Raw genomic sequence first — 27,674 nt, forward strand, 5'->3', positions numbered from 1 at the left:
GGATTCTGAGTTTAAAGTAATTACCAAAGTATATTACTTGTTTCTTTTTAAAGATTCTTGCATGTCAAAAATCACAAAATTGGTTACATTTCTTTACACTAACAATGAAATATCAGAAAGGGAATGTAAAAAAAACAGTCCCTTTTAAAATCAGACACACACACACACACACACACACCAAAAAAGAAACAAAAACAAAAAACTTAGGAATAAACCTGACCAAGGAGGTGAAAGACTTATATGCTGAAAACTATAAAACATTAACAAAGGAGACTGAAGATGATACAAAGAAATGGAAAGATATCCCATGCTCTTGGATTGGAAGAATTCATATTGTTGAAATGGCCATACTACCCAAAGCAATCTACAGATTTAAGGCAATCCCTATCAAATTACCCATAACATTTTTCACATAACTAGAACAAACAACCCTAAAATTTATATGGAACCAGAACTGCCAAAGCAATCCTGAAGAAAAAGAACAAAGCAAGAGGTATAACCCTCCCAGACTTCAGACAATACTATAAAGCTATGGTAATCAAAATGGCATGGTACTGGCACAAAAACAGACATATGGATCAACGGAACAGAATAGAGAGCCCAGAAATAAACCCACACACATATGGACAATTAATCTTCAACAAAGGAGTCAAGAATATAATACAATGGAGAAGTCTCTTCAATAAACAGTATTGGGAAAGTTGGACAGCCTCATGTAAATCAATAAAGTTAGAACACACCCTCACACTATACACAAAAATAAACTCAAAATGGCTTAAAGGCTTAAACGTTAAGACATGACACCATAAATCTCCTAGAAGAGAACATAGGGAAAACATTCTCTGACATAAATCGTATCAATGTTTTCTTAGGTCAGTCTCCCAATGCAACAGAAATAAAAATAAACAAATGGGACCTAATGAAACTTACAAGCTTTTGCACAGCAAAGTAAACCATAAACAAAATGAACCTAAAACAACCTACAGAATGGGAGAAAAAATGTGCAAATGATGCGACTGACAAGGGCTTAATTTCCAAAATATACAAACAGCTCATACAACTCAACAACAGCAACGAAAAAAAAAAACCAATCAAAAATGGGCAGAACTAAATAGACATTTCTCTAAAGAAGACATACAGATGGCCAACAGGCACATGAAAAGATGCTCAACATCACTAATTATTAGAGAAATGCACATCAAAACTACAATGAGGTATCACCTCACACCAGTCAGAATGGCCATCATTAAAAAGTCTACAAATAATAAATGCTGGAGAGGGAGTGGAGAAAAGGGAACCCTCCTACGATGTTGGTGGGAATGTAAGTTGGTGCACCCACTATGGAAAACAGTATGGAGGGTCCTCAAAAAACTAAAAATAGAGTTGCCATATGATCCAGCAATCCCCCTCCTGGGCATATATCTAGACGAAACTATAACTTAAAAAGATACATGCACCCCTATGTTCACAGCAGCACTATTCAGAACAGCCAAGATATGGAAACAATGTAAATGTCCATCGACAGATGACTGGATAAAGAAGATGTGATACATATATACAATGGAATACTACTGAGCCATAAAAAAAGAACAATTGAGCTATTTGTAATGAGGTGGATGGACCTAGAGTCTGTCCTACAGAGTGAAGTAAGTCAGAAAGAAAAAGAAAAATACCGTATGCTAACACATATATATGGAATTTAAGAAAAAAAATGTCATGAAGAACCTAGGGGTAAGACAGGAATAAAGACACAGACCTACTAGAGAACGGACTTGAGGATATGGGGAGGGGGAAGGGTGAGCTGTGACAGGGCAAGAGAGAGGCATGGACATATACACACTAACAAACGTAAGGTAGATAGCTAGTGGGAAGCAGCCGCATGGCACAGGGATATCGGCTCGGTGCTTTGTGACCGCCTGGAGGGGTGGGATAGGGAGGGTGGGAGGGAGGGAGACGCAAGAGGGGAGAGATATGGGAACAATGTATATGTATAACTGATTCACTTTGTTATAAAGCAGAAACTAACACATCATTGTAAAGCAATTATACCCCAATAAAGATGTTAAAAAAAAAGAACAAAATAATGCCATTTGCAGCAACATGAATGGACATAGAGATTATCATACTAAGCGCAGTAAGTATAAAGTATATGTATATGTATGCACGTTAAGAAAAACAGCAAATGTTGACAGGAGCTGTATCTTGATAGTAGAGGTGTGCGCCAGCAAACAGTTGTAACTCAATGCATTATTTTGTCCCATCAACACAATAGTCAAAAGAATAAAAAACAATAAGAATTAAACTACACTGACATAGTTTTTTTAGAGATCAACAAGAATTAGCACATGGCCCAAAATATGAGTTGAAAGCTACCTATTTAAATACTTAATAGAATTGAAGGGATAGAAAACTGTCTTCTCCATTTTTCTCATGACATTTCAGACCTTCACCTTAAGCTCTTAAATTAAGGGCACAACCATATTTAAAAACACATTTATCTAAATAAACACATGTAATCCAGCCTATTACAGGTTTAAACAACGAAGATTATTTTACATAAATTTGCTGTGAGTAAATGAACATCTATGAATGGTTCATCACTATAAAATGTTGAAACGTTTTTAGTGATGCTTTCTCCTAATTTAAAAGATGACAATTTCTGACATAGTCATTCTGACAAAGTCAATGAAAAAATGACAAGTGATATAAGCATCAGTACCCTGTACCTAGTTAGTTGTGAATGAAAAAAAAAGACTTGGAAAAATATAATTGTTATCAATAATAAAGATCCCTACGATTAAACTAGAAACGTCTCTCCTGCCATTGAGCTCCTCTTTACTTTATAGTAAACCCTCCTTGAAAGCTTATACTGTATTTTTCATCATTATAAACTTTATGAAGTTTTAAACCCTAACCTGAATTTCTGCTATAGGCACTTCTAAGTGAAGAATTAAGTTTCAGAATTCTGCACTAGCCCAGAAAGTACAGGCTGGTCCTAAGACCTCAAAGGAAAATGCACTTCAATTACTTCATTCCTCATTTTCCTCCTCCATACTCCTCCTGGCTAGTATATGCAAACCTTTTTCCACTAAGTCACATAGTAGTCGACAAATATTATCTATCATTGTTTTTTTTAAATCAAGGCTGTCACAGGCACACCCTACAGAGATCTTTTATTCAAAGTGTCTGTGTGTGTGCACACATGTGTGTGTCTGTTCACGTGTCCCGAGAAAGAACGATTTAGAATATGGATATCTAACTAGTTAGCTCTTTCTCTGCCTGTGTTTGAATTTTAGCTTCACCATTTCCAACTGTGTGACTTAGACAAGTTCCTTGACCTCCTTATGCCTCAGTGTCTTTACCTGTAAAACAGAGATACTAAAGTATCTACGTCATAGTCTTCTGAGGATTAAATTAATTAATACCTATGAAGCTCTTACATTTGTGCTGGCCATACAGTAATCACTCAATAAACATTTGCTATTATTATTATAAAAAGTAAGAATATCAAATGCTAAGAAAAACCAGGTGTGATAGGAATTCTCACTACAGATATGAACATCAAATGAGAATTCAGTGTTTTAGGAGTAGTTTGACAGTATGTATCCGAAGTGTTAAAAATTGCTTTGGACTTACCAATTTTATCTTTGGGCACATATCCTAAGATATGGCAGGCAGAATACTGACCCCTCAAAGATGTCCACATCCTAACTCCTGAAGCCTGTGAAATGTTACCTTACATGGCAATGGGGACTTTGCAGATATGACTAAGGATCGTATTGAAAAGAGGAGATTATCCTGGCTTAAGATGATAGGCCTGATGTAATCACAAGAAGGATGGAGGAGGGTTAGAGTCAGAGAAGGAGATGTGATGAGGGAAGCAGAGGTCAGAGAGAAAGATTCAAAGATGCTACACTTCTGGCTTTGAAGATGCAGGAAGGGGTCATAAGCCACCTGTAGGGTGACCTAAAGACACTGGAGAAGGCCAGGAAACAGATTCTCTCCTATGGCCTTCAGAAGGAACCAGCCCCAGCGACACCTTGATTTTAAGACAGCTGACCTCCAGCACTGTAAGATAATATATTTGTGTTGCTTTAAGCCACTAAGTTTATGGTAAATTGTTATAGCAGCAATAGAAAACTAATATATAAGGCAATACAGAGATGTAGAGAAAAGATTCACATAAAGTATAAATGTTATTTTATTTATAATAGTGAAAATTACAAGCAACCTATTTGTGGAAATTCTATAAAATGGAATGTCACACAACCATTAAAAACCAAGTTTACGGGCTTCCCTGGTGGCGCAGTGGTTGAGGGTCCACCTGCCGATGCAGGGGACATGGGTTCGTGCCCCGGTCTGGGAAGATCCCACCTGCCGCGGAGCAGCTGGGCCCGTGAGCCATGGCCGCTGAGCCTGTGCATCCGGAGCCTGTGCTCCGCAACGGGAGAGGCCACAACCATGAGAGGCCTGCGTACCGCAAAAAAAAAAAACAAACCAAGTTTACAAAAATACATTTAATGGCAAGGAAAAATTCAAGATATTCTAAGTGAAAAAAGAAAGCTATAATTTAATGTTCATGGACACATGCAGAATGCAGACTGAAAACATATCATCTAAATCCTCAGCAGGGTTTATCCCTGCATGAACATCACATATGATTTTTATTTTTAAATTTTCTTCTTCATTTGTGTAGCATCAGTACTTGCGCAGACCATAATCTCTGGAGGAAAGAATACGGCATGTCTATATGTATCCCCATCACACAGCACGGTAACCGACACAGAAACCAGTCAATAATTATGTCCTGAATGAATAAATGAGTATGTTTTCAGTATTCCCCAAGTTTTAATAAATGTATTATAGATACAGTTAAAAATAAAAAGAGCACTAAATGTAAAAATGATGTTTTTTGGGGAGGCCACACCATGTGGCATGTGGGATCTTAGTTCCCCAACCAGGGGTCGAACCCATGCCCCCTCCATTGGGAGCCCAGAGTCTTAACCACCAGACCACCAGGCAATTCCTTCAAAATGATATTTTTAAAATATTCAACTTCACTAGTAATCAAAAAATTAAAATAACAATTTCACCTAGTAAATTCTATAGTCTTAAATACTATATTGGCATATCTGTGGTCACACAAACACTATGAGATTTAACTGGTATGTCCTTTAAAAAAGGAACTTGACAATATCATCAATCTTTAAAATGCTCATGCCCTATAACTTATTCACTCATTCAACAAATATTAATTGAGCATCTGCTCTGTGCAAGCACTATTCTTGATGCCAGGGATACAACAGTGAACAAAATAGAACAAAACAAACAAATCCTTACACACACAAAACAAAATTCCGACACAAAACATCCCAACCTTATAGAGTTTACGTTTTAGAAGGCGAGGCAATTAAAAACATAAACAAGTAAAACAGATAGTACGATGGGCAGTAATTAGTGCTGAGGGTAAAAATCAAACAGAAAGGGGTACGGGGAGGCAGGGCAGAGGGTGCAGTTTTGGATACTGGCCAGGGAAGCCCTGAGAAGATGCCATTAGAGTACACACGAAGGACTAGGCGTGTGTCTGTGTGGGGCGCAGCATCCCAGGCAAGGGAGCAGCAAGTGCAACCGCACTGAAACAGGAATGTTCTTGGTGCTCGTAGGACAGCAAGACCACTATCCTCACTCCACTCCCGGGAGCTCATGCTGACAGCAGGATGATGTGCATACTCCCCGACCTATTTCTGTGTCCACATTCATCCACATTACACACACACACATACTGTACGTACGTGCCCGAATACAAGACAACTAGCGTAAAAGCCAGTTGCCCATTTTCCACATGAGAATATCCAAAATTAGATGTACAGCCATTCCCATTACATAGACGATGAAAGGAAATGACTTCATATTATATAATTTATTAATTTTGTTATATAAACATATTTTAAATAACAGTCTTATTATGTTCATTTAGAACTATTACTTTTTCCACTCAAATTTCATGAAACAATTTTATTCTATATGCATCTTTGAAATCATGGTCTTTATCATCCATAAAGCCACTTTTCAAGTTATCTAACACAGTTTTCAAAAGCACATCAACTTCTGTTCAGAGTTACTTAAGATCCAGCATTTTTTGAATTCATGCATGATAATGTCCCTGGAAATTTTATGCCAACCACAAACACCCATTAGCTATGTGTGATCTCCACAAAGTAACCCTGTACTGTATTGCTTTATAATGTAATTTCTAGAAGTTTGTTTACAAGGATATCTAATACCTGTAATGGTCAGGTCATCCTCCCAAAAACTACCTCTAAATTCAGCTGTATGATTTTTCATCAATTCCATCAAGTGACCTCAACAAGCATCCTAAACTGGTATTACGTTTTTTCAGGCTAATGTAACTTATCCAAGCAGCATTTTATTACTTTGCTGTTCGAAATACAGTAGTTGAGGAATATGAAGATCCTTCATGAGAACTAAAATATAAGGTCACATCCTCTTTTTGGAGTACTATAACTTTTGGGGGGAAAATGAATATATTGCATTGAAGACAAATATGTCTTATGTCATAAGACAAATGTGTCTTATGACAAATATGTCTTTAAGGGCATATGTATATATGTTTGGGTTTTGGTTTTGTTTTTATTTTAAATAATGAAATCACAAGCCCTTTGTTGTTACAATCATGGGAGAAATGCAAAAGAATCTCGTATTAGAAACTGACCTCTGGATTTTAAGTATGTTTCCCTAGCCAGATACTGAAATGCCAACCCACAAAAAAATCTGTAAAATTATAGATTCACATCTTTTCCCCTCAAGCATGGTCACCAACATTCTGACAGTTCAAAATTAACTGGAGGAAATCTCATTGGATGGAGAGTAAAGCAGAGATAAATGATCAGTAGTAAGCAAAAATCCACAAACATTTTTTTTTTTAACAATCAACTCAGCAAATAATAACCACAAAAGTAAAATGAGACCACAAAAATAAAATGCCTTCTGAAGAAACAGAGAAATTACTCTGGAACTTTATTACCATCTGAATCTCAGGGATTTTAGGAAAAAAATTGAAATAAGGTAAAATTACTTATTGAGTATCTCTTATTTGATCTATTAAAGTTTGAAGTACTTCTAACTAGAATTGGGTAACTGTAAAGCCTTTGAATTATGGATTCTTTTCGGACCGAAATTCACCTATAATTAAGGCACATGCCAGAGTCTATGAGGGTCGTGTACGTGTTAAAAGGCTCTGGCATTTGTTGCTTAAAGTAAGTCTCATTCACTGAGTACAAAGGGATTATTAAATTCGCTATTAAGTTTGAACAAAAATCACTAAGAGATGCTTAAGAACTGTTATGATTAACTCTCTACTTTTTTTTTTTTTTTTTTTTTGCGGTACGCAGGCATCTCACTGTTGTGGCCTCTCCCGTTGCGGAGCACAGGCTCCGGATCCGCAGGCTCAGCGGCCATGGCTCACGGGCCCAGCCGCCCTGCGGCATGTGGGATCTTCCAGGACCGGGGCACGAACCTGAGTCCCCTGCATCGGCAGGCGGACTCTCAACCACTGTGCCACCAGGGAAGCCCTAGAGTTGTTTTACTTTAGTCCAAGGTTTTTTGCTAGGTTTGTGGTGATTAAAAGTCCCAGAATGAAAATAACTAGTGGATAAAAGTAAAAGCAACTATTGAACCAGGTAAACTAATGGTATTTATAGTATTTTTTTAATCTCTACATACAATCTACCTATTTTCCAAAACTGAGATGTATGTTTTTTTTCTTTTTTTTTTTTTTTTAGCTTTTAGGCAGGATGAAAGCTGATTGGCACTATTTCTGAAGAGCACGTTTTAGAAATATTCCGCATAATTTTCCAAGGGCAAAGCAAAAAGCCAACAGCAATCCTGAGAAGGTTCTAGATACCAACAAATACCAAATTCTACATGTAACATTAAACACATACACCTTTATGAAAATAATCATTCCGTAATCACTTATAGATTTGCTGTCATACAAATCAACTCTTCCTTTCAACTTTCCATACAAAGAGGTAACATTTCTTGACAGGAATAAAAGGATAAAAATAAAACACTTGAACTTCATTATTTTCACCATATCTCATTATTCACACACGATTAAAATTCTACATTGAGTTAAAACCAACTTATTCTCAATAGATGTGATTATTTTGAGAAATGTCTTATCATGTGGTACAGAAAAAAATCTCTATTATCTATTAAAATTTCACATATAATTATGCATACAAAAAACTTTCATGATTCTACTTGTTTGGCCACTCTCCAACACACAAACATACACACACACATACATACATTTGTTCTGTGTCCTGCATAACACCTATTATCCCTCAAAACACTACCCATGGACCAACTTTGGGAAATGCTGACTTAGCTCATCCAAAAAAAAAAAAAAAAGAGAGAGAGACCTTTACGATTCAGACTTAATAACTAAGCTTAAGCTTGTCACAGTATAATGGTGTCTACTTCAAGCTATACATATTTCATAGCAAACATGACCCCTGTTCATTTATTCATTCATTCAACAAATACGCATAAGTGATGTTCTAGACAAAATCTATCCTATTATGGAACTTATATTCTACTGCGGGGGCAAACAACAAATAAATAAGTATGTAAGTATATAATATGCCTAACAATGAAAAGTACTATGGGAAAAAATTAAGCAGAGTTAAGCCAGACAGTGTGGGAGAAGGAACTGGTTCAATTTTTATATATGTTGGTTAGAGAATGCCTCACTAGCAGCAACTTGAAGAAAACGAGGGAGCAGGTCTGGCAGATATGAGAGAACTTTCTAGAACAGAAGGAAGAGATACTGCAAAGGTCCAGAGATGGGAGCATGCTTGTATTGTAGGAGAAACAGCAAGAGACTGGTATTAGGGACTGAATGTTTATGTCCCCTGAAAATCCATGTGTTGAAACTTTACCTCCCAATGTGATGGTATTAGGAGGTGGGGCCTTTGGGAGGTCATTAGAATTAGGAGTAGGTGAATGAGGGTGGAGCCCTCATGAACAGGATTAGTGCCTTTAAAAAGTCATGAGAGAGCTTGCTTCCCCTCTGCTCCCCGCCAAGTGAGGACATGATGAGAAGGCGGCACTCCGCAACCTGGAAGAGGGCCCTCACCAGAATTCAACCATGCTGCCACCAAGATCTTGAACTTCCCAGCCTTCAGAACTGTGAGAAATTAATTTCCATAGTTTATGAACCACCCAGTCTCTGGTACTCTGTGAGAGCTGCTCAGACTGACTCAGCTGGCGGGCAAGCCTGGAATGGAGTGACCAGGGAGAGGTGCAGGGGATGTGGGCAAAGAGAACGGGGCTGGCTCCAGATCAAGGAGGGCTGTGGGTTAAGGACTCTGGCTTTTACTGAGTGAAATGAGACACCTCTCAAGTTTTAATCAGAGGAGTGACTTCTGTGACATCTTTTTTTTTTTTTTTTTTGCGGTACGCTGGCCTCTCACTGCCGTGGCCTCTCCCATTGCGGAGCACAGGCTCCGGACGCACAGGCTCAGCGGCCATGGCTCACGGGCCCAGCCGCTCTGCGGCATGTGGGATCTTCCCGGACCGGGGCACGAACCCGTGTCCCCTGCATCGGCAGGCAGACTCTCAACCACTGCGCCACCAGGGAAGCCCTCTGTGACATATTTCTGAAGGATCACGCTGACCACTGTGTTGAAAATAAACTAGAGGTGATAGAGCAGAAGCAAGGAGACCAGTAAAAAGGCGACTGCAATAATTGTCAGGTTTCCTGAAAAAGAACCCAAGGCAAAGTTTGGCTTCAAATGCTTTTTCTGGGAGGTAAAACCTCAAAGTAGCAAAAGTGAAGGTAGTGAGGAAGGGAAGGAGGGAAAGCAAACAAAAGGCAGTGCTTTCCTAAATGTCACAGCTTCACAAGAAAGCCCAGCCAACCGCGCTCTCAGAGGCCTGGGTAAGACAGGCTGTCTTGGGGGAGGGACGCATCACAGGGGACAGAAGCCCTGCAGCGAAGACGCAACGTGGCCCAAGCAGCACGTCCCACACGCCCATCTGCACTTGGGCGGGGACACGGGTGGGGGAGGAAGGCGAGGCGGTGCCTCTGCTGAGCCCTCCCTCAGCCTTTCTCTTTGTGGTCTAGTCACCCCATGAGGGTGTCCAGGAACAGTACTCCTGTGTCCCCTCTAGTCGCAGACTACGACCACACTCACAACACTTCTGACACAAGATGTGTTTTTTCCCTACACGAAGCAGTTTTCTGTGACACCAGCTGGATGCCCACAGCTCAATTCAATTCCGACAGTATCTGCCTGAAGACAGCTTCAGACCCCACCAGTTCCGGGCTCAGCCCCACAGGACTGCCCCACTTCAGACACCAGTTTCAAATAGGAAATCCCCAGGTTAACCACAACTTCTATCCAACTTAACTGCAAATCAGAGGTTCCCATGACACCCCTCCTTGGATTTGATCATTTCTAGAACATCTCACAAAACCCAGGGAAACATTTACTTAACGTTTACCAGTTTATTGTATAATAAAGGATATTTTAAGGGATACGGATGATAGCCAGATGAAGAGATACGTAGGGCAAGTTCTGGAAGGGTCCCGAGTGCCGGAGCTTCTGTTCTCACGGATTGGGGTGCACAGGGCTCCCAGCACGTGGACACCTTCACCAACCCAAAAGTCTACAAACCCTATACGTTTAGGATTTTTATGGAAGCTTTATCATGGAAACATGATCAGTCAGTGATAATCTCCAGCCCCTTTCTCTTTCCCAGAGGATGGGGGTAGGACTGAAAGTTACAAGCTTCTAATTATCACTTGATCTTTCTGGTGACCAGTTCCCATTCTGAAGCCATCCAGGAGCCCAACAAGAGCCATCTCATTAGTACAAAAGACATTCCTGTCACCCAGGGAATTCTAAGAGATTTAGGAGCTCTGTGTCAGGAACCAGAGTCAAAGACCAAATATTAGAACAAAAGATGCCCCTAGTGCTCTTATCACTGAGGAAATTACAAGGATTTTAGGAACTAGGGGTGTGTGTGTGTGTGTATTTTTCCCCCCCTACTGTTTCACACGTATGACTCTCCCCTCCTCTCCACTTAGAGTCATGGTATCCAACCCCTCCAGACAGCTGCTGGAGCACCTAGATCCCAGGTGTTTCATCTAATTGCAGACACTGCAGAGACTGAGCATCCTGAGGATGAGAGCCAAGCCCCGACCCCCTGGCAGTGTTTCGGGATAAAGCAAGAGCAGGAGAATCGGGGGCGACACTGAACACGCAGCTCAGGGCCCAGGAGACTGATGAAACAGGACAGAAGACGGAGAGGAAGGATGGAATTATAAATACGGCTTGAAGGTAGAGCCTATGGAATTTGCTGATGTGAGTGAAAGAGAAGACACAGAGATGACTCCAAGACCTAGGGCTGGGCCCCTGGAAGAAGGGGGACGCCTGTCACTGGGATGAGGAAGGCCGCAAGGGGGGCACGTTTGGGAGGAGTAAGGAGAACAGGAGCTCAGTTTTGCACATCTTTACAACAAAACAGGGATAACGGGAACACTAACACATCCCACTGCGGAGAAAAACTACAGAGAAGCTTACTTTAGACTTAGTCAGAGCTGTCGATATAATCAGACAGCCCTAGCCCTTCTCACTCACCAGCTTGCTGCCTTCCGGCATCTCCCCCCACAGCTCCATCGGTGCCCTCTTGTTGCCCATCAGGCATTTCCCAAGACAGCAGAGGAACAACGCTATTACACAGGGTGCTAACGATGCTCCCCTTTCTTGCTAAAAAAAAAAAGCACACCCTGCTCATATGTGTGAGGAAGTGCTGGGGTTTTTTGTTTTGTTTTCTTTTGTTTTTGCGGTACGCGGGTCTCTCACTGTTGTGGCCTCTCCCGTTGCGGAGCACAGGCTCCGGACGCGCAGTCTCAACGGCCATGGCTCACGGGCCCAGCCGCTCCGCGGCATGTGGGATCTTCCCGGATCGGGGCACGAACCCGTGTCCCCTGCATCGGCAGGCAGACTCTCAACCACTGCGCCACCAGGGAAGCCCTTTGTTGTTTTTTGGTTTTGGGGGGAATTTTTTTAGGAAGTGCTGTTTTAAGCCAAACAGCGTCTTTTTTGCAGGGCTTCTCAACATCTGGGATACATTAATGCGTCCTGAGAATGATTCAAGGGCCAAAGTCATGAGAAGTTTTCTGAACTTACTTAACCATCAAGGCACACCGATTAATTCCTCAGAAGACTGGTGCATAGGATATCAGCCAGGAAGTGGCAACTAACCCAAGAACTCATTTTAATCCTTATTTCACTTGGCTGGTATTATCCGATCAGTCCTTAGATCCCCTCCTCTCTCTATTTTCATGGCACAATGTTCTCTTGGTTCTACTTCTTGCTCTCTAATCTTCCTGCTCAGTTTCTCTCCTTGACTATTACAGTAAGTCCCCTACATACAAATCCTCAAGTTGCGAACCTTCAAACACATGAATGTGCATTCGCGTGTCCGATCACGTAAGTTAGTTCACGTGTCTGGCGTACACTGTCACGTACGTGCATCTTCTACAAGTGGTTGTGCTCTTGTGTACTTTACTGTACAGTACTGTATAGAGTACAGTAGTGCAGTATCTTTATTTCAAGCCCAGGATGTCCGGAAGCAAGCGTAAAAGCAGAGGTGATGTAGCTGATGCTGCTAGGAAGCGCCAAGCGATAACAATGGAAGCTGTACTGTAAGATTAAAAATGTTTTCTTTATCTTTTGCATTTGTTCTTTGTGTATTATTTGTGTGAAAAGTATTATAAACCTATTATAGTACTATATAGCCGATTGTGTTAGTTGGGTACCTAGGCTAACTTTGTGGGACTTAACGAACATGCTCTAGGAACCGAACTCGTTCGTATGTAGGGGACTTCCTGTACTTATCTACCTAGCCACAAAAAAACAGCACCCTCGGTGTTCCATCTTGTTGGTCCTCTTCTCTGTACACTCACATATATAGAGAAATAAATCCCTGTCTCCAGTCCTCTCTCCCTCAGCCCAAAATGCACAATTTCCATGGGTCCCAAGGAAAACTCAAACTCTGTAACTCTGAAATGGAACCTATTATTTCTCCCCAACCTTGACTGTACCATCTGTTAAATCATCCAAGTCAGAAATGTGGGTACCTAACATCCCAATAACTACCAGGTTTTGCTGCCTTTCAGATCTTGTATATCTTGTGAGTAAAAATCTTCTCCATTTATTGGCTCTGCCTACATTCATCATCTCTCAACAATCACCTCCTAACTGACCACCTTGCCTCTAATCGCCTCACCCCTCCTGTGGTCATAGGGTAAAATTTCTAGAACATAACCCCAACAGGTTCATTAACCTTCCTTCACTAATCAGACTTAGAAGATAAAAATCCAAGCACCTTATCAGGTTATACATGGCATTTCATGACTTGGTAGCCTGCAAACACCTTCTACTGTCTTGGAGCATTTATATTGCAATAATATCTTAATACTTGTATGTGTCCACATAGACCATGCTATTTCATGCCTGTGTGTCTGTACAGAATTCTCCTTTTGTCTGGTACATATTTTCCCTTTTTTACTCTCTGGAAAACTCCCAATCATCCTTCAAAATCCTGCTTGGTAAAAATATCATAACAAAATTGAACCACAAACGCCAATTATAAAAAAGAATATACCAATGGAAACATACACAAGCCACAAAATTAACACAAATAACAAGCATATGAAAATGTTCAACTTCCTAAGTAACATCATCAGTACTATTTATATATTATGTACCAGGAACTATACTAGCTCTATGTATACATTGTTTCATTAAATCCTAACAAGCCTATAAAGTTAGTATTGTTATCCCAATTTTATCAATAAGGGAATCCAACACAACTACGAGAAAAAGGCTAGTTACAATTAATGTGGGAATAAGAAAAGGAACTAAGATTTACTGAGTACCCACATTATTTTTCATTCATCAACTGTTTCATTTTACATTCATAATACCCTATGAGGAGGTATTATATCCATCTCACATACAGGGTACCTGGGCCCAGAAAGTTGAATAATTTTCCAATATTTAGACAGCTAGTATGTGGCACACCTGTCTTATTCCTAAATAATGGCATTAATTTTATCACTCAGAGAAACACACGGAGTATTTCAGAAAACACTGGGACAGGTGCCACGAAAACGAACATGAAGTGGATCCAGGCTAGGAAATCTGTTCTCTAGTAGAGAAGGTAAGCTTCCTAGAGAGTCAACAGGGCAAAACGGAATATTCCACTCTCTTCAATGCCCTTCTCTTTTACTCTTCATTTTCATTCCATATCATCTATAGTAGCTGTAAATGATTCTTTCCTTCACCAACTTATTCCTGTATAATTCAAATCTAGTCTGAAAGCTCTTTGACAACTTCAAACATTTAATAATCAGGTTCTTCTAAAGGCCATTTTTAACAACATATAATAACGTTATGACTTCTGAGAATAGTGGCCCACATTGACTGAGCACTTCCCGTGTTCCAAGCTCTATTTACTGCTTTATTTTTATTCATTCATAATCCTCACAATTCCCCTTCGAGGTAGGTGTTATTATTATCCTCTTACAGAAGAGGACACTGAGGCACCGAAAGCTTCATTCTTCCCCAAGGCCACACAGCTAGGAAGCCCTTCTGACGACAGAACTGCGCTCCTAACAAGAGGCCTCTCCTTGAGCCGCTCCTACACAAACACTGTCCACTGTTACTCTCCCATGGAGCCAAATAACAATGCCTTAAGACCAAGCTGCTGTAAAAACAAGCTATCCAATTTCAAATGACTGGACACTACCAAATGACTGCCAGAAAGAGTTGAAGTATCAAATATTAAAAAGAATGATTTGCAAAATTTTTAAAAACTATAATACCTGAAGGATTCCTAAAAGCAGTCGGCAAATTAATGTAAAATGGGAGGCATTTACTGCTGTTTCCTCCAAGTGAGTGGTTTCTATTCACTCTAAGCTCCTCCCCTATCCTATCCTTTTGCTGTCTTCAGTGGACTTCTTAGTCGACTTCTCTAACTGGCTAATTTGGGAAGAATAAACTGGCCAGGGCTGCTCAGAAGCCCCCTCCTCTCGGGAATGCGCTACCCACGGGGAACACACATTCTGCTTGCTTCTCCAGCTGTGCCCGGAAGGTAAGCTGCCGACTTCTCTGGCTGCACACGAGCTGACCCACTCGGCCTTCTCACTAAGCTACATGTTCCAACTCAGCCTTTATTCGTAATAAAAATCATATAGATTTTGATTTCCTATTTGCCTTATTCTTCTGTTTTGTTTCTGTTTTTGTTCAGAATTAAGAAGAGGGGTACTATTTATTGAGCTCCCTAAAAACACCCAATAGATAGGTCCTAACACAGAGTAAATTGGTCATCTATTCATTAACATGGGAGAAGTAATTTGATGTGTAGAATATAGTACCGTAAGTCCGCTACATACGAACGAGTTCCATTCCGAGAGCACATTTGTAAGTCTAATTTGTTAATAAGTCCAGCAAAGTTAGCCTAGGTACCCCCCTAACACAATTGGCCATATGGTACCATACTGTAATAGGTTTATAATACTTTTCACACAAATAATACATAACAAACAAACACAAAAAATAAAGAAAACATTTTTAATCTTACAGTACTGTTTCCATTGTTATCGCTCGACGCTTCTCAGCAGTACCAGCTACAACACCGCTGCTTTTACGCTTGCTTCCACACTTGCTTCCAGACATCCTGGGCCCGAAGTAAAGATACTGCACTACTGTACTCTATACAGTACTGTACAGTAAAGTACACAAAAGCACAACCACTTGTAGAGGATGCACACACGTGACAATGTACGCCAGGGACGTGAACTAACTTACCTGATTGGACATGTGAATGCAAGCTTGCACCTTTGAAGGTTTGTAGGTAGAGGACTTACTGTAATAAATACTCTGCAGCGAAGTATGCATTCATTTTTCATCACATAAAAGAAAGGTAATTCTGTCATCCAATGGAAAGTTGGGATGCTCCTCTCTGAATACAAAAAAATCATTCTACATTATTTCTTCCTTGTATTTCAAGTTCAGAGAAAAACAATCTAGTAACTCCCATAGATACCAAACAACAAATGATACATATTTTTAAATGGGACACATTTTTGCCTTGCTTTACTTTAAATCTGACAGTAAGTCATACAAGAATAACTGTGGGAAAATAGGCGTAAAGAGGACATTTTTACAACCTCAAAGGATAAATATAAAAGAAAAAAAGTTAAGCAGTTCAAATTTCAGCCCCTTACAACTGGTGTTTCAAAACTACCCCTGGTGACATTCAGCTCTACATTTCATCATAATGTACTTATCCCATTCAGTTATAAGCACACCAAATCACAAAGTAGTTTGGTAGAATCCCAAGCTGGAATATAAGTCATTGAGAAATAAAGACAAAAGAGATTCAGAAAATGAATAACTATGACAGGCCTATCCTTTTAACAGAAAATATTAAGGCTGGGCAACTCTTACTAAATATGAGTAAGTATTATGTGGCTAAAACTCAAAACCAACACCTTGAAAGACCTTTCAAAATTATATGGGAGGGCAAGACGTTTTGCTTTTAAGGCTGTCCCAATAGTTGACTAGATATATAATAGTAATCAGCTAGAGCTTTCCTTTATTCACCACCTTAAACCACATTTTACTCTTTCTCTGACATTATATTTTACGAGAAAAGCAGATTCTTATTTGCTAACCATTCATATCTGCAGGTGTCTTTGCAGGTTCCACTGCTATTTAACTCATGAAACTACTATTTCCACTACTTTCTGAAAAATGTTTTCACTTGGAAGATTCTCTAGCCAAAACTCTACAGGCTATGCAGGCATAAATAATATCAAAGTGGTAATAAGTGGTTCCTGTACAGGGGCAAATATGTATTAAAGAATGCAATGACATTTACTATGCTTGTGGCCATCTAGAATCTTTGCCTACGTTTCCTGTTGTTCAAAATTTTGCCACTTTACGAGTCCCTTCTTCCCCAAACTGAAGTCAGAACTCACTCTCCCAGCTTTCTTAGTCTGGCAATGGGATCTAATGGCCACCAACCAACTGCATTCTCACCTAACTTCAATTCAGAAATAGCAATGTAAGAAAGCAAATGAGAAAACTCATCTTTTTTGGTAAGAGAGGTGGTAAAGATGCCCCTTTCAGGGCAAAAGTGTGACAGCACTTCTCACCTCCAGTCCCCAGCATTACTGGTGGAAGCTGTGATGTCAGTATGAGGACTCGTGAGGCCGGTGCCCGGAATGTGGTTCGAGTGGTGCTCCCATTCTCTTGACCTGTTTGTTGGGTGTCCTGTAAATTCTGTGGGCTTCCAAATGCCCTTTAAAATTTTTTTTTCTGCTGATGTTAGCTAGAGAGTGGATTCTGTGGTTTGCAACTACGAATTTTGTATCATACAAAAATTTGGACTAAGCAAACTATGGTTTTACCAACGTGACGGTAGAGTGAATACCAATTCAATAATAAACTCAATAGTCCGCTACAGAGAAACCTGTCACAAGTGTGCTTCTGTGCTACAGGTGGTACAGGAACAAAGAAAAATACCACAGAACGAGAACTAAGTTAACACATGGACATGCAGATATAAAATAAAGTTAAAAGAAACTTAGCATCTATGTAGTTACTGCAACAATACAATAGCATATTGCATATACAGCTAAGGATGAAAAATGTTTATTGATGTATTAAAAGGTCTATTGGGTTTGAAGAAAATCTGTCATGCTGCCAAAGAAATTAAATATACCTTTGATAACTACTAGAATTCAGTTATGTGAGAGAAAATATTTATAAATCATATACCTCATAAAAGATCAACATCCAGAATATATACAGAACTCACACAGAACAACAAAAAAGACCCAATTCCAAAATGAGTAGAGGACTTAGACATTTCTCCAAAGAAGAAGCACATGAAAACATGTTCAACTTCCTTAGTTATTAGGGAAAATGGAAATAAAAGCACAATGGGATATTTTTTCACACCCATTAGGATAACTATTATCAAAAAAAATAGAAAAAGGGAATAACAAGTCAAGAATGTGGAAATAAAGAAATTGGAACCTTCATGCATTGCCCTTGGGAATATAAAATTGTGCAGCCCCTAAAGAAGACAATTTACTGGTTCTTCAAAAAGTTAAACACAGAGCTACCATATGATCCAGCAATTCTACTCCTCGGTATATATTCAAAAGAACTAAAAACAGGGACTCAGACACATACATATAAACCAATGTTCACAGCAGTATTATTCACAATAGCCAACGGGTGGAAACAACCCACGGGTCCATCAACAGATGAATGGATAAGCAAAATATGGTACATGCATATAATGGACAATTATTCAACCATAAAAAGGAATGAAGTACTGATACATACTACAACATGGATGAACCTTGAAAACATCACACTAAGTGAAATAAGCCAGACACAAAAGGACAAATATTGTACATTGCAGTTATAGAAGGTACCCAGTAAAGACAAATTGGTAGAGACAAAGCAGAATAGTGGTTACCGGGGGCGGGGGGAGAGGAGATGGGGAGTTGTTATTTAGAGAATAGAGTTCCTGTCTGGGGGATGAAAAAGTTCTGGAAACAGACAATAGTGATGACTGTACAACACCGTGAATGTAGTACTTAAGCTACCGAATACACTGGAAAATGGTTAAAATGGCACATTCTGTTATGCATATTCTACTGCAGAAAAAAGTCAGTCATAAACCTTATCTGGAAATTTGCCAAAGTTTAAATTCAGTATTATTCCTGTCGGCTGCTTCTTATTATTTAAGATATTCAATTAGTGGATCTAACTAGAAAAATGGCAACATAGATAGCATGGTTAAGAGGTCGGGTTAAGAGACCTAGGTTACAGGGACTTCCCTGGTGGTCCAGTGGTTAAGGCTCTGGCTTCAACTAAGATGCCACATGCCATGTGGGCAAAAAATTTAAAAACTTTTTTTAATTAAAAAAAAAAGAGAGACCTAGGTTATAATACTGGCTCTACCATTAACTAGCTTATTACATACTTAAAACGGGGCCTGACGTAATTGTTGCAGTTGATCGGCATTGTTATTAGTTTGTATTATTATATAAAAACCCCATGGAAAACAGCAATGCATTTTATTACAGAAAAATTTTAAACTTTGGCACATCAAATAAATGAACATTGGGGCTTCCCTGGGGGCGCAGTGGTTGAGAGTCTGCCTGCCGATGCAGGGGACACGGGTTCGTGCCCCGGTCCGGGAAGATCCCACATGCTGCAGAGCGGCTGGGCCCGTGAGCCATGGCCGCTGAGCCTGCGCGTCCGGAGCCTGTGCTCCGCAACGGCAGAGGCCACGACAGTGAGAGGCCCGCGTAACCCAAAAATAATAATAATAATAATAAAATAAATGAACATTGGAAGAGAAGCGTGCAGGGTGATTAAGAAGCAATATCCCTAGTACGTACGTCGACCTCAAACCAAAAGATGAGAGAGTCCAGGTAGAGAGGCAGCAGGAAGCCTACTCTGGATCACAGGGTCAGTCAAGGCCGGCTCCTCTGAACTAAGCCACGGAAGATGAAATGCAGCTGCAGTGGAAAAGTCTACAGTTAAAGCACTCTGGGTGGAGACAACAGCACAAGCAAAGGCCAGAACATAACAGGAACTTTGAGAGTTTGAGAAACACAGAGAAAGGAGACCTGCAAGCCTGGAAAAGAGAAGCAGGGGAGAGATAAGGTTGAAGAGGTGGACAGAAGCCAGATCTCACAGGCCTACTAAGAAGAGGGGGCTGTGATTCTAACCTCAGAGGGAAACCACTGAAGCAGAGTGACGCGATCGAGGTTACTGGGTAAGAGATCACTTTGTTGCTATGTGGAGAAAGGATGGAGTAGGAAAGCAGAGTGGAAGCAGCTGGGAAGGAAGCAGGGGAGCAGTTGGGAAACTAGTTTTAATAATTTAAGTGAAAGATGATATAGCTTAGATTCGAGATGGTAGCAGTAGTAATAGAAATATGTGTACAAATTCAGGTTGCATTGGCTAGTACGAGGGAAAATATCTAACTAATTAACCCCCCAAAAGATGCAGATTAAAATTATACAATTTCCCCTATCAAATTCACAAAGGTTAAAAATGGATAATACAAACCCTGAGGAATATGTAGTTTGAGGAGGCACTCAGAAACCTCTGAGAAGCAATTTGCTACGTTATCAAAAGTCTTTAAAAATTCTCATAATTTTTGACTTAGTACCTAGCACACAGTCTTTTATTAATTAATTTGACTTCTAGAAAACACACTAAAGAGAAAAATCAAGGTTTATGCTGAATAATTAATTGCAGCACATTTATACTTGCAAAAAAATGGGGGGACATATCGAACATTCAACACTTAAGGAGTAGCTGAATTATAGCTTGTGATAAAGCACTACATAACCATTAAAATCATGTTCATTAAGGGGTTTCAAGATATGGGGAAAATGCTGACATTATACAATCCTAGAAAATTAACTAAGAGAGCAAATAATGTTAAAGTTTTGTTTTGTTTTCCTGCTGGTAAATTTTGGTATGCGAACTGAACACAGAGAGCCATCAAATAATTCGTAGGCAAGAAAAATTTAAGAATCACTAACCTCTTCTAGAATCAAAACTCAATATATATGCTCAGAAAACGTATGTGCTCAACTCATTACATACTGTCCGTGTCTTACGGTGTTGGACTCTTGTTATCTTTGGTACTAAAAAAAAGGAAGCAGGGAAGTTTCAGTTTTGCGGTTGTCATAGTAATTTAAGAATAAACATGTGCGTTCCAAATCTATTTGTCACTCTATACCTCCAGTGCCTAGCACAGTACCTGGAACATAAGAGGAGCTCAATAAATATTTTTGAGTGAATATCACTGAAAATAAACCTTGCAGTTCCAACTTAGGACCAAAGAAATCTAAAAACCTCAACATGGAAAAGATACATAAAATCGTGACAATACTTTATAATATTGTGAGTGGCTACAAGGTACCAGGCATTATTAAAGGTTTTACCCACTTTTTCTTTCTTTCCTCATAATTCTCCATCTCTGAATTAGTTTTCACGTTGTGAAACTAGGAAACAGGCTCAAAAATGTTAAGGTCACACTGCAACTAAGTTTGAACTCAGGGCTTCTGGCGCCTAAATGTACCCAGACATGAAGTAACAAGACAAGATGTTTCTTTTCAATGATCAGAACTGACCGGGATTTTCCTCCAGGCTTCCCCTACAGTTCTGCTGAGTGTTCACTAACTTCTATGTGGCACTGTAGTTATCCCGTTGAAGATTCGTCCCTCACCTGCAGAACCCAGCCCAGTGACCTCCCCTCCCCCGCTGTGACCTCCTCGAGGGTGAAGGACCTAGTTTCCACGCCGCTGGTGACAGCCATACCGAATTAGGGATTGGCACAGGGCAGGGGGCTCACCCCTCCCCCTTTGGCGGTACCGTTTTGGTTTGACTTTACATCCAAGCCTTGCGGATCAGGACTCACAAACTGGGTCCTGGCAGGTGCCCCGCCCGCCCTTCGGACTAGGCTCGCGGCGGGAGGGAGGGAGTCTCCGCCCGCAGGGGTGGCTGGGGCGCCGAGCCGACGGTTTCTATGACAACCGAGCAACTCCCCCGCGCGCGCACACACACACACTCACACACACATACACAGTTTCCCCTGCAGTCTCCGCCCCTAGTGTCTCCCCGCTCCGCCCCTCCCAGGAGCCCGAGCTCTGACCACCAACAACGCGCGAGGGAGGAGGCGCCCTGTGCCCTCTTACCTCTCAGCGCCTGGTGCATACCCCCAATGCCGCTGTACAGCTCCAGGACCCGCAGGGGCTCCATCCCCACGCCGCCGCCGCCGCCGCCGCCGCCGCCGCCTCCGCCTCCGCCTCGGAACTAGGCCTGCCGGTCCCGTGGCTCCTCCTTCCCCCCGGCAGCGCCGCTCCCTCGCCTTTGGTTCCGCCGCTTTTCAGTACCACCCCCCCCCCCCGCCCCCTCCTCTTAAAAGCTCAGGCTCGCGGCTTCACAGGCCAGCGCGGGGCCCGGGGCTGGCAGAGATTAGCAGGTGGACAAAGGGCAGAAAGCACCAAGGCCTCCCAAGTGAATGGCAGCCACTCCTTGGCCTGATTTACGCTCCATCTTCCTTTTAAGGTGTATTCAGGAGCCTTGGGAGGGAAAAAGAAAATCTGGGGCTCAGTAGAGGGGCGAAATCTGCCTTTGCCTCAAAGTGAATTAACACGGGTTAGAATCCAGAAAAACTTATTTTTCAGGCATGCTGCTCTTCTGTCCCTTGGAAGCCTAAAGCGTCCAAACCTTTCTTCCATTAGCCTTGAGCACGTACCGCCTGGTGTTGGGCCTTAGCTTGAGTGATGGAGATAAATCAGCCTCTCGCCCAGAGAAGGTGCCAGAGTTACAAGTGCAGAAGTCAGCACACGTGCCCCAGAGATCCGGTGTGAACTAACACAGAGGACGCCTGCTTGTTAGCGAGGTTCATTCTGTTTTAGCTTGGAAAATACCCCCAAGATTGGATATGCTGTTCATAAAACTATTTAAGTTACCAAATGCAAGTACATGTGCCTGACGCACAGTGAGGCCAAATGATACTGAAACGTCTGAGTTGGGAGCAGAGAAAGGTTTATTGCAGGGTGAATCAAGAATAGGTAGCTCGTGCTCAAAAACCCAGAACTCTCCAAAGGATTGTAGCAAAGCCTTTGTAAGGGCCAGGTGAGGGAGGGGTGTCCCAGGGTATGTGATCAGCTCGTGCACAGTTCTCTGATTGGTTGGTGATCAATCCTTAGGTGCCAGAAGGTCTGGAGCTAATGCTCTTGATCATCAAGTAGTTAATTTCTTCCATTTGGTAGTGGTTTTAGCATCTGAAAGACTCAGGAAATATGCATCAGATACAAATTATCTGGGTACTTCAGAGAGGAACTAAAGCAGAAGCTATGGGGGAGGGGGTCTGTCCCAGGAAGGCCCCATAGTGTCCTGCTCGGTTACAATTATGGCCCTCCAAGTGCTAGGGCCTTGCTTCTCCAAGATGATCCACTGACCAAATTGTTAGAAGCTGGATTACAAACTAAGAAAACATGGTCATACCCAGGAGAAGAAATGGTCTCATTGTGAACTGTTTTTCTATTGTTCCAGTTACCACCACACGTTCACTTTTTTTTTTGGCCTCTTGGCATGTGGGACCTTAGTTCCCCAACCAGGGTTCAAACCCAGGCCCCCTGCATTGGAAGCGCAGAGTCTTAACCACTGAACCACCGGGGAAGTCCCACACACGTTCACTTTTGTTAGGAGAAATTGTGGAGTACCACTTGTAATAATAACTGATAGAAACATTCACATGTGCTAATGTAATGCTGTTAACAAATAAAAGTATGCCTACTGTGTTTCCATTATGGAACTGACTGATCCATTTTGATGTGCCCTGTGAAATTTTTTAACAGTAAATGTGTATTGGCCTTTGAATGTTTTTTTGTTTTTTTGTTTTGGGGGGTTTCTTTTGGCTGCATTGGGTCTTTGTTGCTGCGCACGGCTTTCTCTAGTTGTGGTGAGCGGGGGCTACTCTTTGTTGCGGTGCATGGGCTTCAGCAGTTGTGGCATGTGGGCTCAGCAGTTGTGGGGCACAGACTTAGTTGCTCCGGGCATGTGGGATCTTCTCAGACCAGGGCTCGAACCCGTGTCTCCTGCATAGACAGGCAGATTCTTAATCACTGTGCCACCGGGGAAGTCCCTGAATATTTTTTTATTGGTCACTTATTTCAGATAAGAGGGGTGGTGTGTAGAAAGATACCAGAGAAGGGAGTCTTAACCCTGGCATTGCCAGTAACCAGTTGTGTGCCTTGGCGGTGAGCCTGGTTTCCTCATCTGTAAAAGAAAGCACGAGAAAGAAGGGGAAATGATTGCTGAGGGCCCTGTGGCTCTAAGATTCTGAGGCTGAATTAGTATTTGAAAACATGAGTCCTGATTGGGCCACATGTTAATTACCAGCTCAAATTGAAATGATCTTGAAAGAAGACATTTTAAAAATCTGCTTTAAGGAAATATGTTTTTAAACCAATTAAGCCTATAGAAATCATACACATGCTAACATCATGTATATAATGCATGAAACAAAATTTTTTAATATTTATTGCATAATATTAGTACCATAAATATATATCAGGACATAAAATATAAAAGGAGCTATGTAGTCACAGTGATTTATATATAGTCAAGAACCAATACATTAAATAAATCTAGCATCTGTTTAGCATTAGTGCTATAAATCAAAATAAATATGACCGAGGATCTTACCTTGTAGGAGACAAGACAAATATACGGAAGAGTTCATGAAAAATACCAGCTTCCTGAGAGGAAGAGAAGTAGAGCCCCATCCCCACACAGGATGATTACAAACGGTTCACTCTGATACTTAAGGGTCTTCACAATGTAACCCCAGACTCATTTTTCTGCCTTAACTTTGCTTTCTCCCCTTCTTTAATGCTGCTACAAACTAGAGTACTCGGAATCCCCCAAACATCCTTCATTTCTGAGGTTCCCTTTCTGTTCTTTACCCTGCCTAGAAATCCTAACCTTCTTCAAGACCCACACTTCGAGCAGAAGTTTCCTTCTAGACTCCCAGGCTGGAAACCCACGACTTGTTTCAATTCCCCAATCCACTTGCCTCCCAGTCTTTGGAAATACAAATCCCACCTGTTCCTATCACTAAATCCTTTCAGTTCGCTCTAGCCCAGTTGTCACCTCATATACGCCACTTCTTCTCTTCACCTGGTATTTCCTCTCTAACGCTGACCATGCGTGATAATCATTTCAAGAACAGAAACTTGCTCCATAATCATAATTTACAGCTCTCTCCATGGAAGCATCTGTAAGACACTAAGCCCCCTTGCATCAGATTATGTATACGTTCTCTTCCAAACCCCGGCACAAGCTGTTGAGCTGGGGGTGCCCCAATCGGGAGTAGCCAAGGAGGAATGTGGGCAGCGCAGATAAAGAAAAAAAAGAGATGTATATTGATTATTCCTTCTTAAATGTTCGTGCAGGCGGAAAAGGGCTTTCTAATCCTATAGTTTCCCATAAAGTTATCCTCAATGATATGTCCAATAGAGCTGATATCCTAATCAGAGAAGCTCAACACACTTTTTGAAAATACAAACATCAAGAGTTGAACTTTAGGATGTTCACTGCATATTCCTTCAAAACATAAAATACACTTTGTTAAAAAACCAAAATGCTAGTTAACACTTTGCACATATGAAGTATATCAGAAATAATTAAGGGGTACAATATAATACCAAGGGCTATATTAAAAGAATAGACTTGGGCTTCCCTGGTGGCGCGGTGGTGGGGGGTCCGCCTGCCGGTGCGGGTGACACGGGTTCGTGCCCCGGTCCGGGGGGATCCCACATGCCGCGGAGCGGCCGGGCCCGTGAGCCATGGCCGCTGAGCCTGCGCGTCTGGAGCCTGTTGCTCCGCAACGGGAGAGGCCACAGCAGTGAGAGGCCCGCGTACCGCAAAAAAAAAATATATAATAATAATAATAATAGCCTACTCTGAATTATTTAAGGGCTCATTGTATAAGTTGAAATCTAATGATGTTTTATTCTTCCTCTCCTGCCTGTCACTGATCATTAATATTTAACAAAATTAAACATAGCCTGCCAAATGCTTAAAATACTTATTGCAACCATCTTTGAGTTTCCATGATGGCCATTCATTTTTTTTTTTTTAACTTATTTATTTATTTATTTTTCATTGCGTTGGGTCCTCGTTGCTGTGCACGGGCTTTCTCTACTAGTGGCGAGCGGGAGCTACTCTTTGTTGAGGTGCGCGGGCTTCTCATTGCTGTGGCTTCTCTTGTTGCAGAGCCCGGACTCTAGAAGTGCAGGCTTCAGTAGTTGTGGCACGTGGGCTCAGTAGTTGTGGCTCACGGGCCTAGTTGCTCTGCGGCATGTGGGATCCTCCCAGACCAGGGCTCGAACCCGTGTCCCCTGCAATAGCAGGCAGATTTTCAACCACTGCGCCACCAGGGAAGCCCCATGATAGATTTTATTTTTGCTGAAAAGCATAGAAACCACGCAGTGTGCCTTATAGCTTTGCCATTTCCAAGGACTCAGTCATAGATTTTGACCTGGATTTTTCTCTTTGAGGCTGTTTCCGAAATTTCAAATCAAACAATGTTTTGCAGCAAATTTTAAAGATTACATTTTAATTAAATTAAAAACAGTGAGATTCTCTATCTTTAAAACTGCTTTCATATGCTCATGGAAAGTTAGAGCAGGAAGGAACCTTAAGGACTATTTGGTCCAGTGTTTTTCCAACTAGTTTTAGATGTAGAATATTTTGTTCAAACAAAATCTCATTTAGAATCAGGGCAGGGACTTCCCTGGCAGTCCAGTGGTTAAGACTCTGCGCTTCCACGGCAGGGAGTTCGGGGTTCGATCTCTGGTCAGGGAAGTAAGATCCCACATGCCACGTGGCACGGGCAAAAAATTTAAAAAAGAAAAAAGTATAGAATCAGGGCAGAGAGGGAGACGTAGAGTGAGGGTGCGTGCACACACACACACACATACACATACACACACATACACAAACATACGCACATACACGCGCACACACATGCGCGCGTGCACGCGCACACACACACACACACACACACACACACACAGCTGTCCTCTTGTCGAAGCATGGATGGTAAGCAGCCCAGAAGCACCTCTCCTACTACCATTGCTCTCCGTAGCTGCGTCTATGTGACCTGGTGGGACATGGATTGTAAACGACTGATTTCATCCAACCTCAGTTTCAGAGATGAAGACACAGAGATCCAGAGGGATTAGGTAACTTGCCCAGGCCCACAGGTAGGTGGAGAACAGGGAATTCCAACTCACTGGAAAGTCCATAACTTAGTACAAAAGAAACTTCATCGGCTCTGCTGTCCCATGCCTGCTAGGCCCCTAACCCCAGATGAAAAGCCCAGGGGTCCAAACAAAAGCAGCCCTAGTCACCAGAATATGGTGCTTCCTGAGAACATGTTGGCCTGAGGAATAAAGGCAACTTTGGAGAATTGTGAAGCGAACCCGAACCCATACAGCAATGCATGTTCTAAAGGTCAGGCAAAAAGGTTAATTTTGCTTCACCAAAGAGGATCAATCTCAAAGACTCATTACTAACATTTATAATAGATTCCCTGCCCAGTCACTCCCGCAAAGGCAGCTTGATACAGGGTAAGGAACACGGTCCTTAAAATAAATGGGTTAAAATTGGAAACAAACCGAATGTGCCTCAAGTAACAAATGAATAAACAAATGGTATAACCATACAAAGGAATACTACTCAGCCATAAAAAGAAATACTGATATACTTGAAGCATAGATGATTCTTAAATGAATAATGCAAGAGAAAGAAGCCAGACACACAGAACTACGTGTTATATGACAAAGACAAAACTAATGTCATGGAAACATCAGGAGTTTCCTGAGGCCAGCGCAAAGGAGAGACTGAATGCAAAGGGTCACAGGAGGATTTTTGGGGGTGATACAAAGAGCTTTATTTTTTTTTTCAATGTGGACCATTTTTAAAAGTCTTTATTGAATTTGTTAC

At 41.4% G+C, this 27,674-nt stretch overlaps 1 protein-coding gene across 3 annotated transcripts in view; it reads right to left on the bottom strand.

Annotated features, from left to right (window-relative positions):
- TRDMT1 (tRNA aspartic acid methyltransferase 1) overlaps nt 1-21,939 on the bottom strand; it is a 77,575-nt gene extending 55,636 nt beyond the window's left edge. For all 3 annotated transcript variants that reach the window (XR_014326393.1, XR_014326394.1, XM_082845103.1), the window contains exon 1: nt 21,848-21,939. Coding sequence is in view for 1 of the 3 variants with exons in the window: in XM_082845103.1 (XP_082701229.1) it covers nt 21,848-21,911 (64 nt within the window). In the remaining 2 variants the exon portion in view is untranslated. The remainder of the gene's footprint in view (nt 1-21,847) is intronic.
- Nucleotides 21,940-27,674: the final 5,735 nt, after the last annotated feature.

Source organism: Leucopleurus acutus (genome assembly GCF_964270905.1).
Source record: "Leucopleurus acutus genome assembly, chromosome: 1".
NCBI classification, from domain to species: domain Eukaryota; kingdom Metazoa; phylum Chordata; class Mammalia; order Artiodactyla; family Delphinidae; genus Leucopleurus; species Leucopleurus acutus.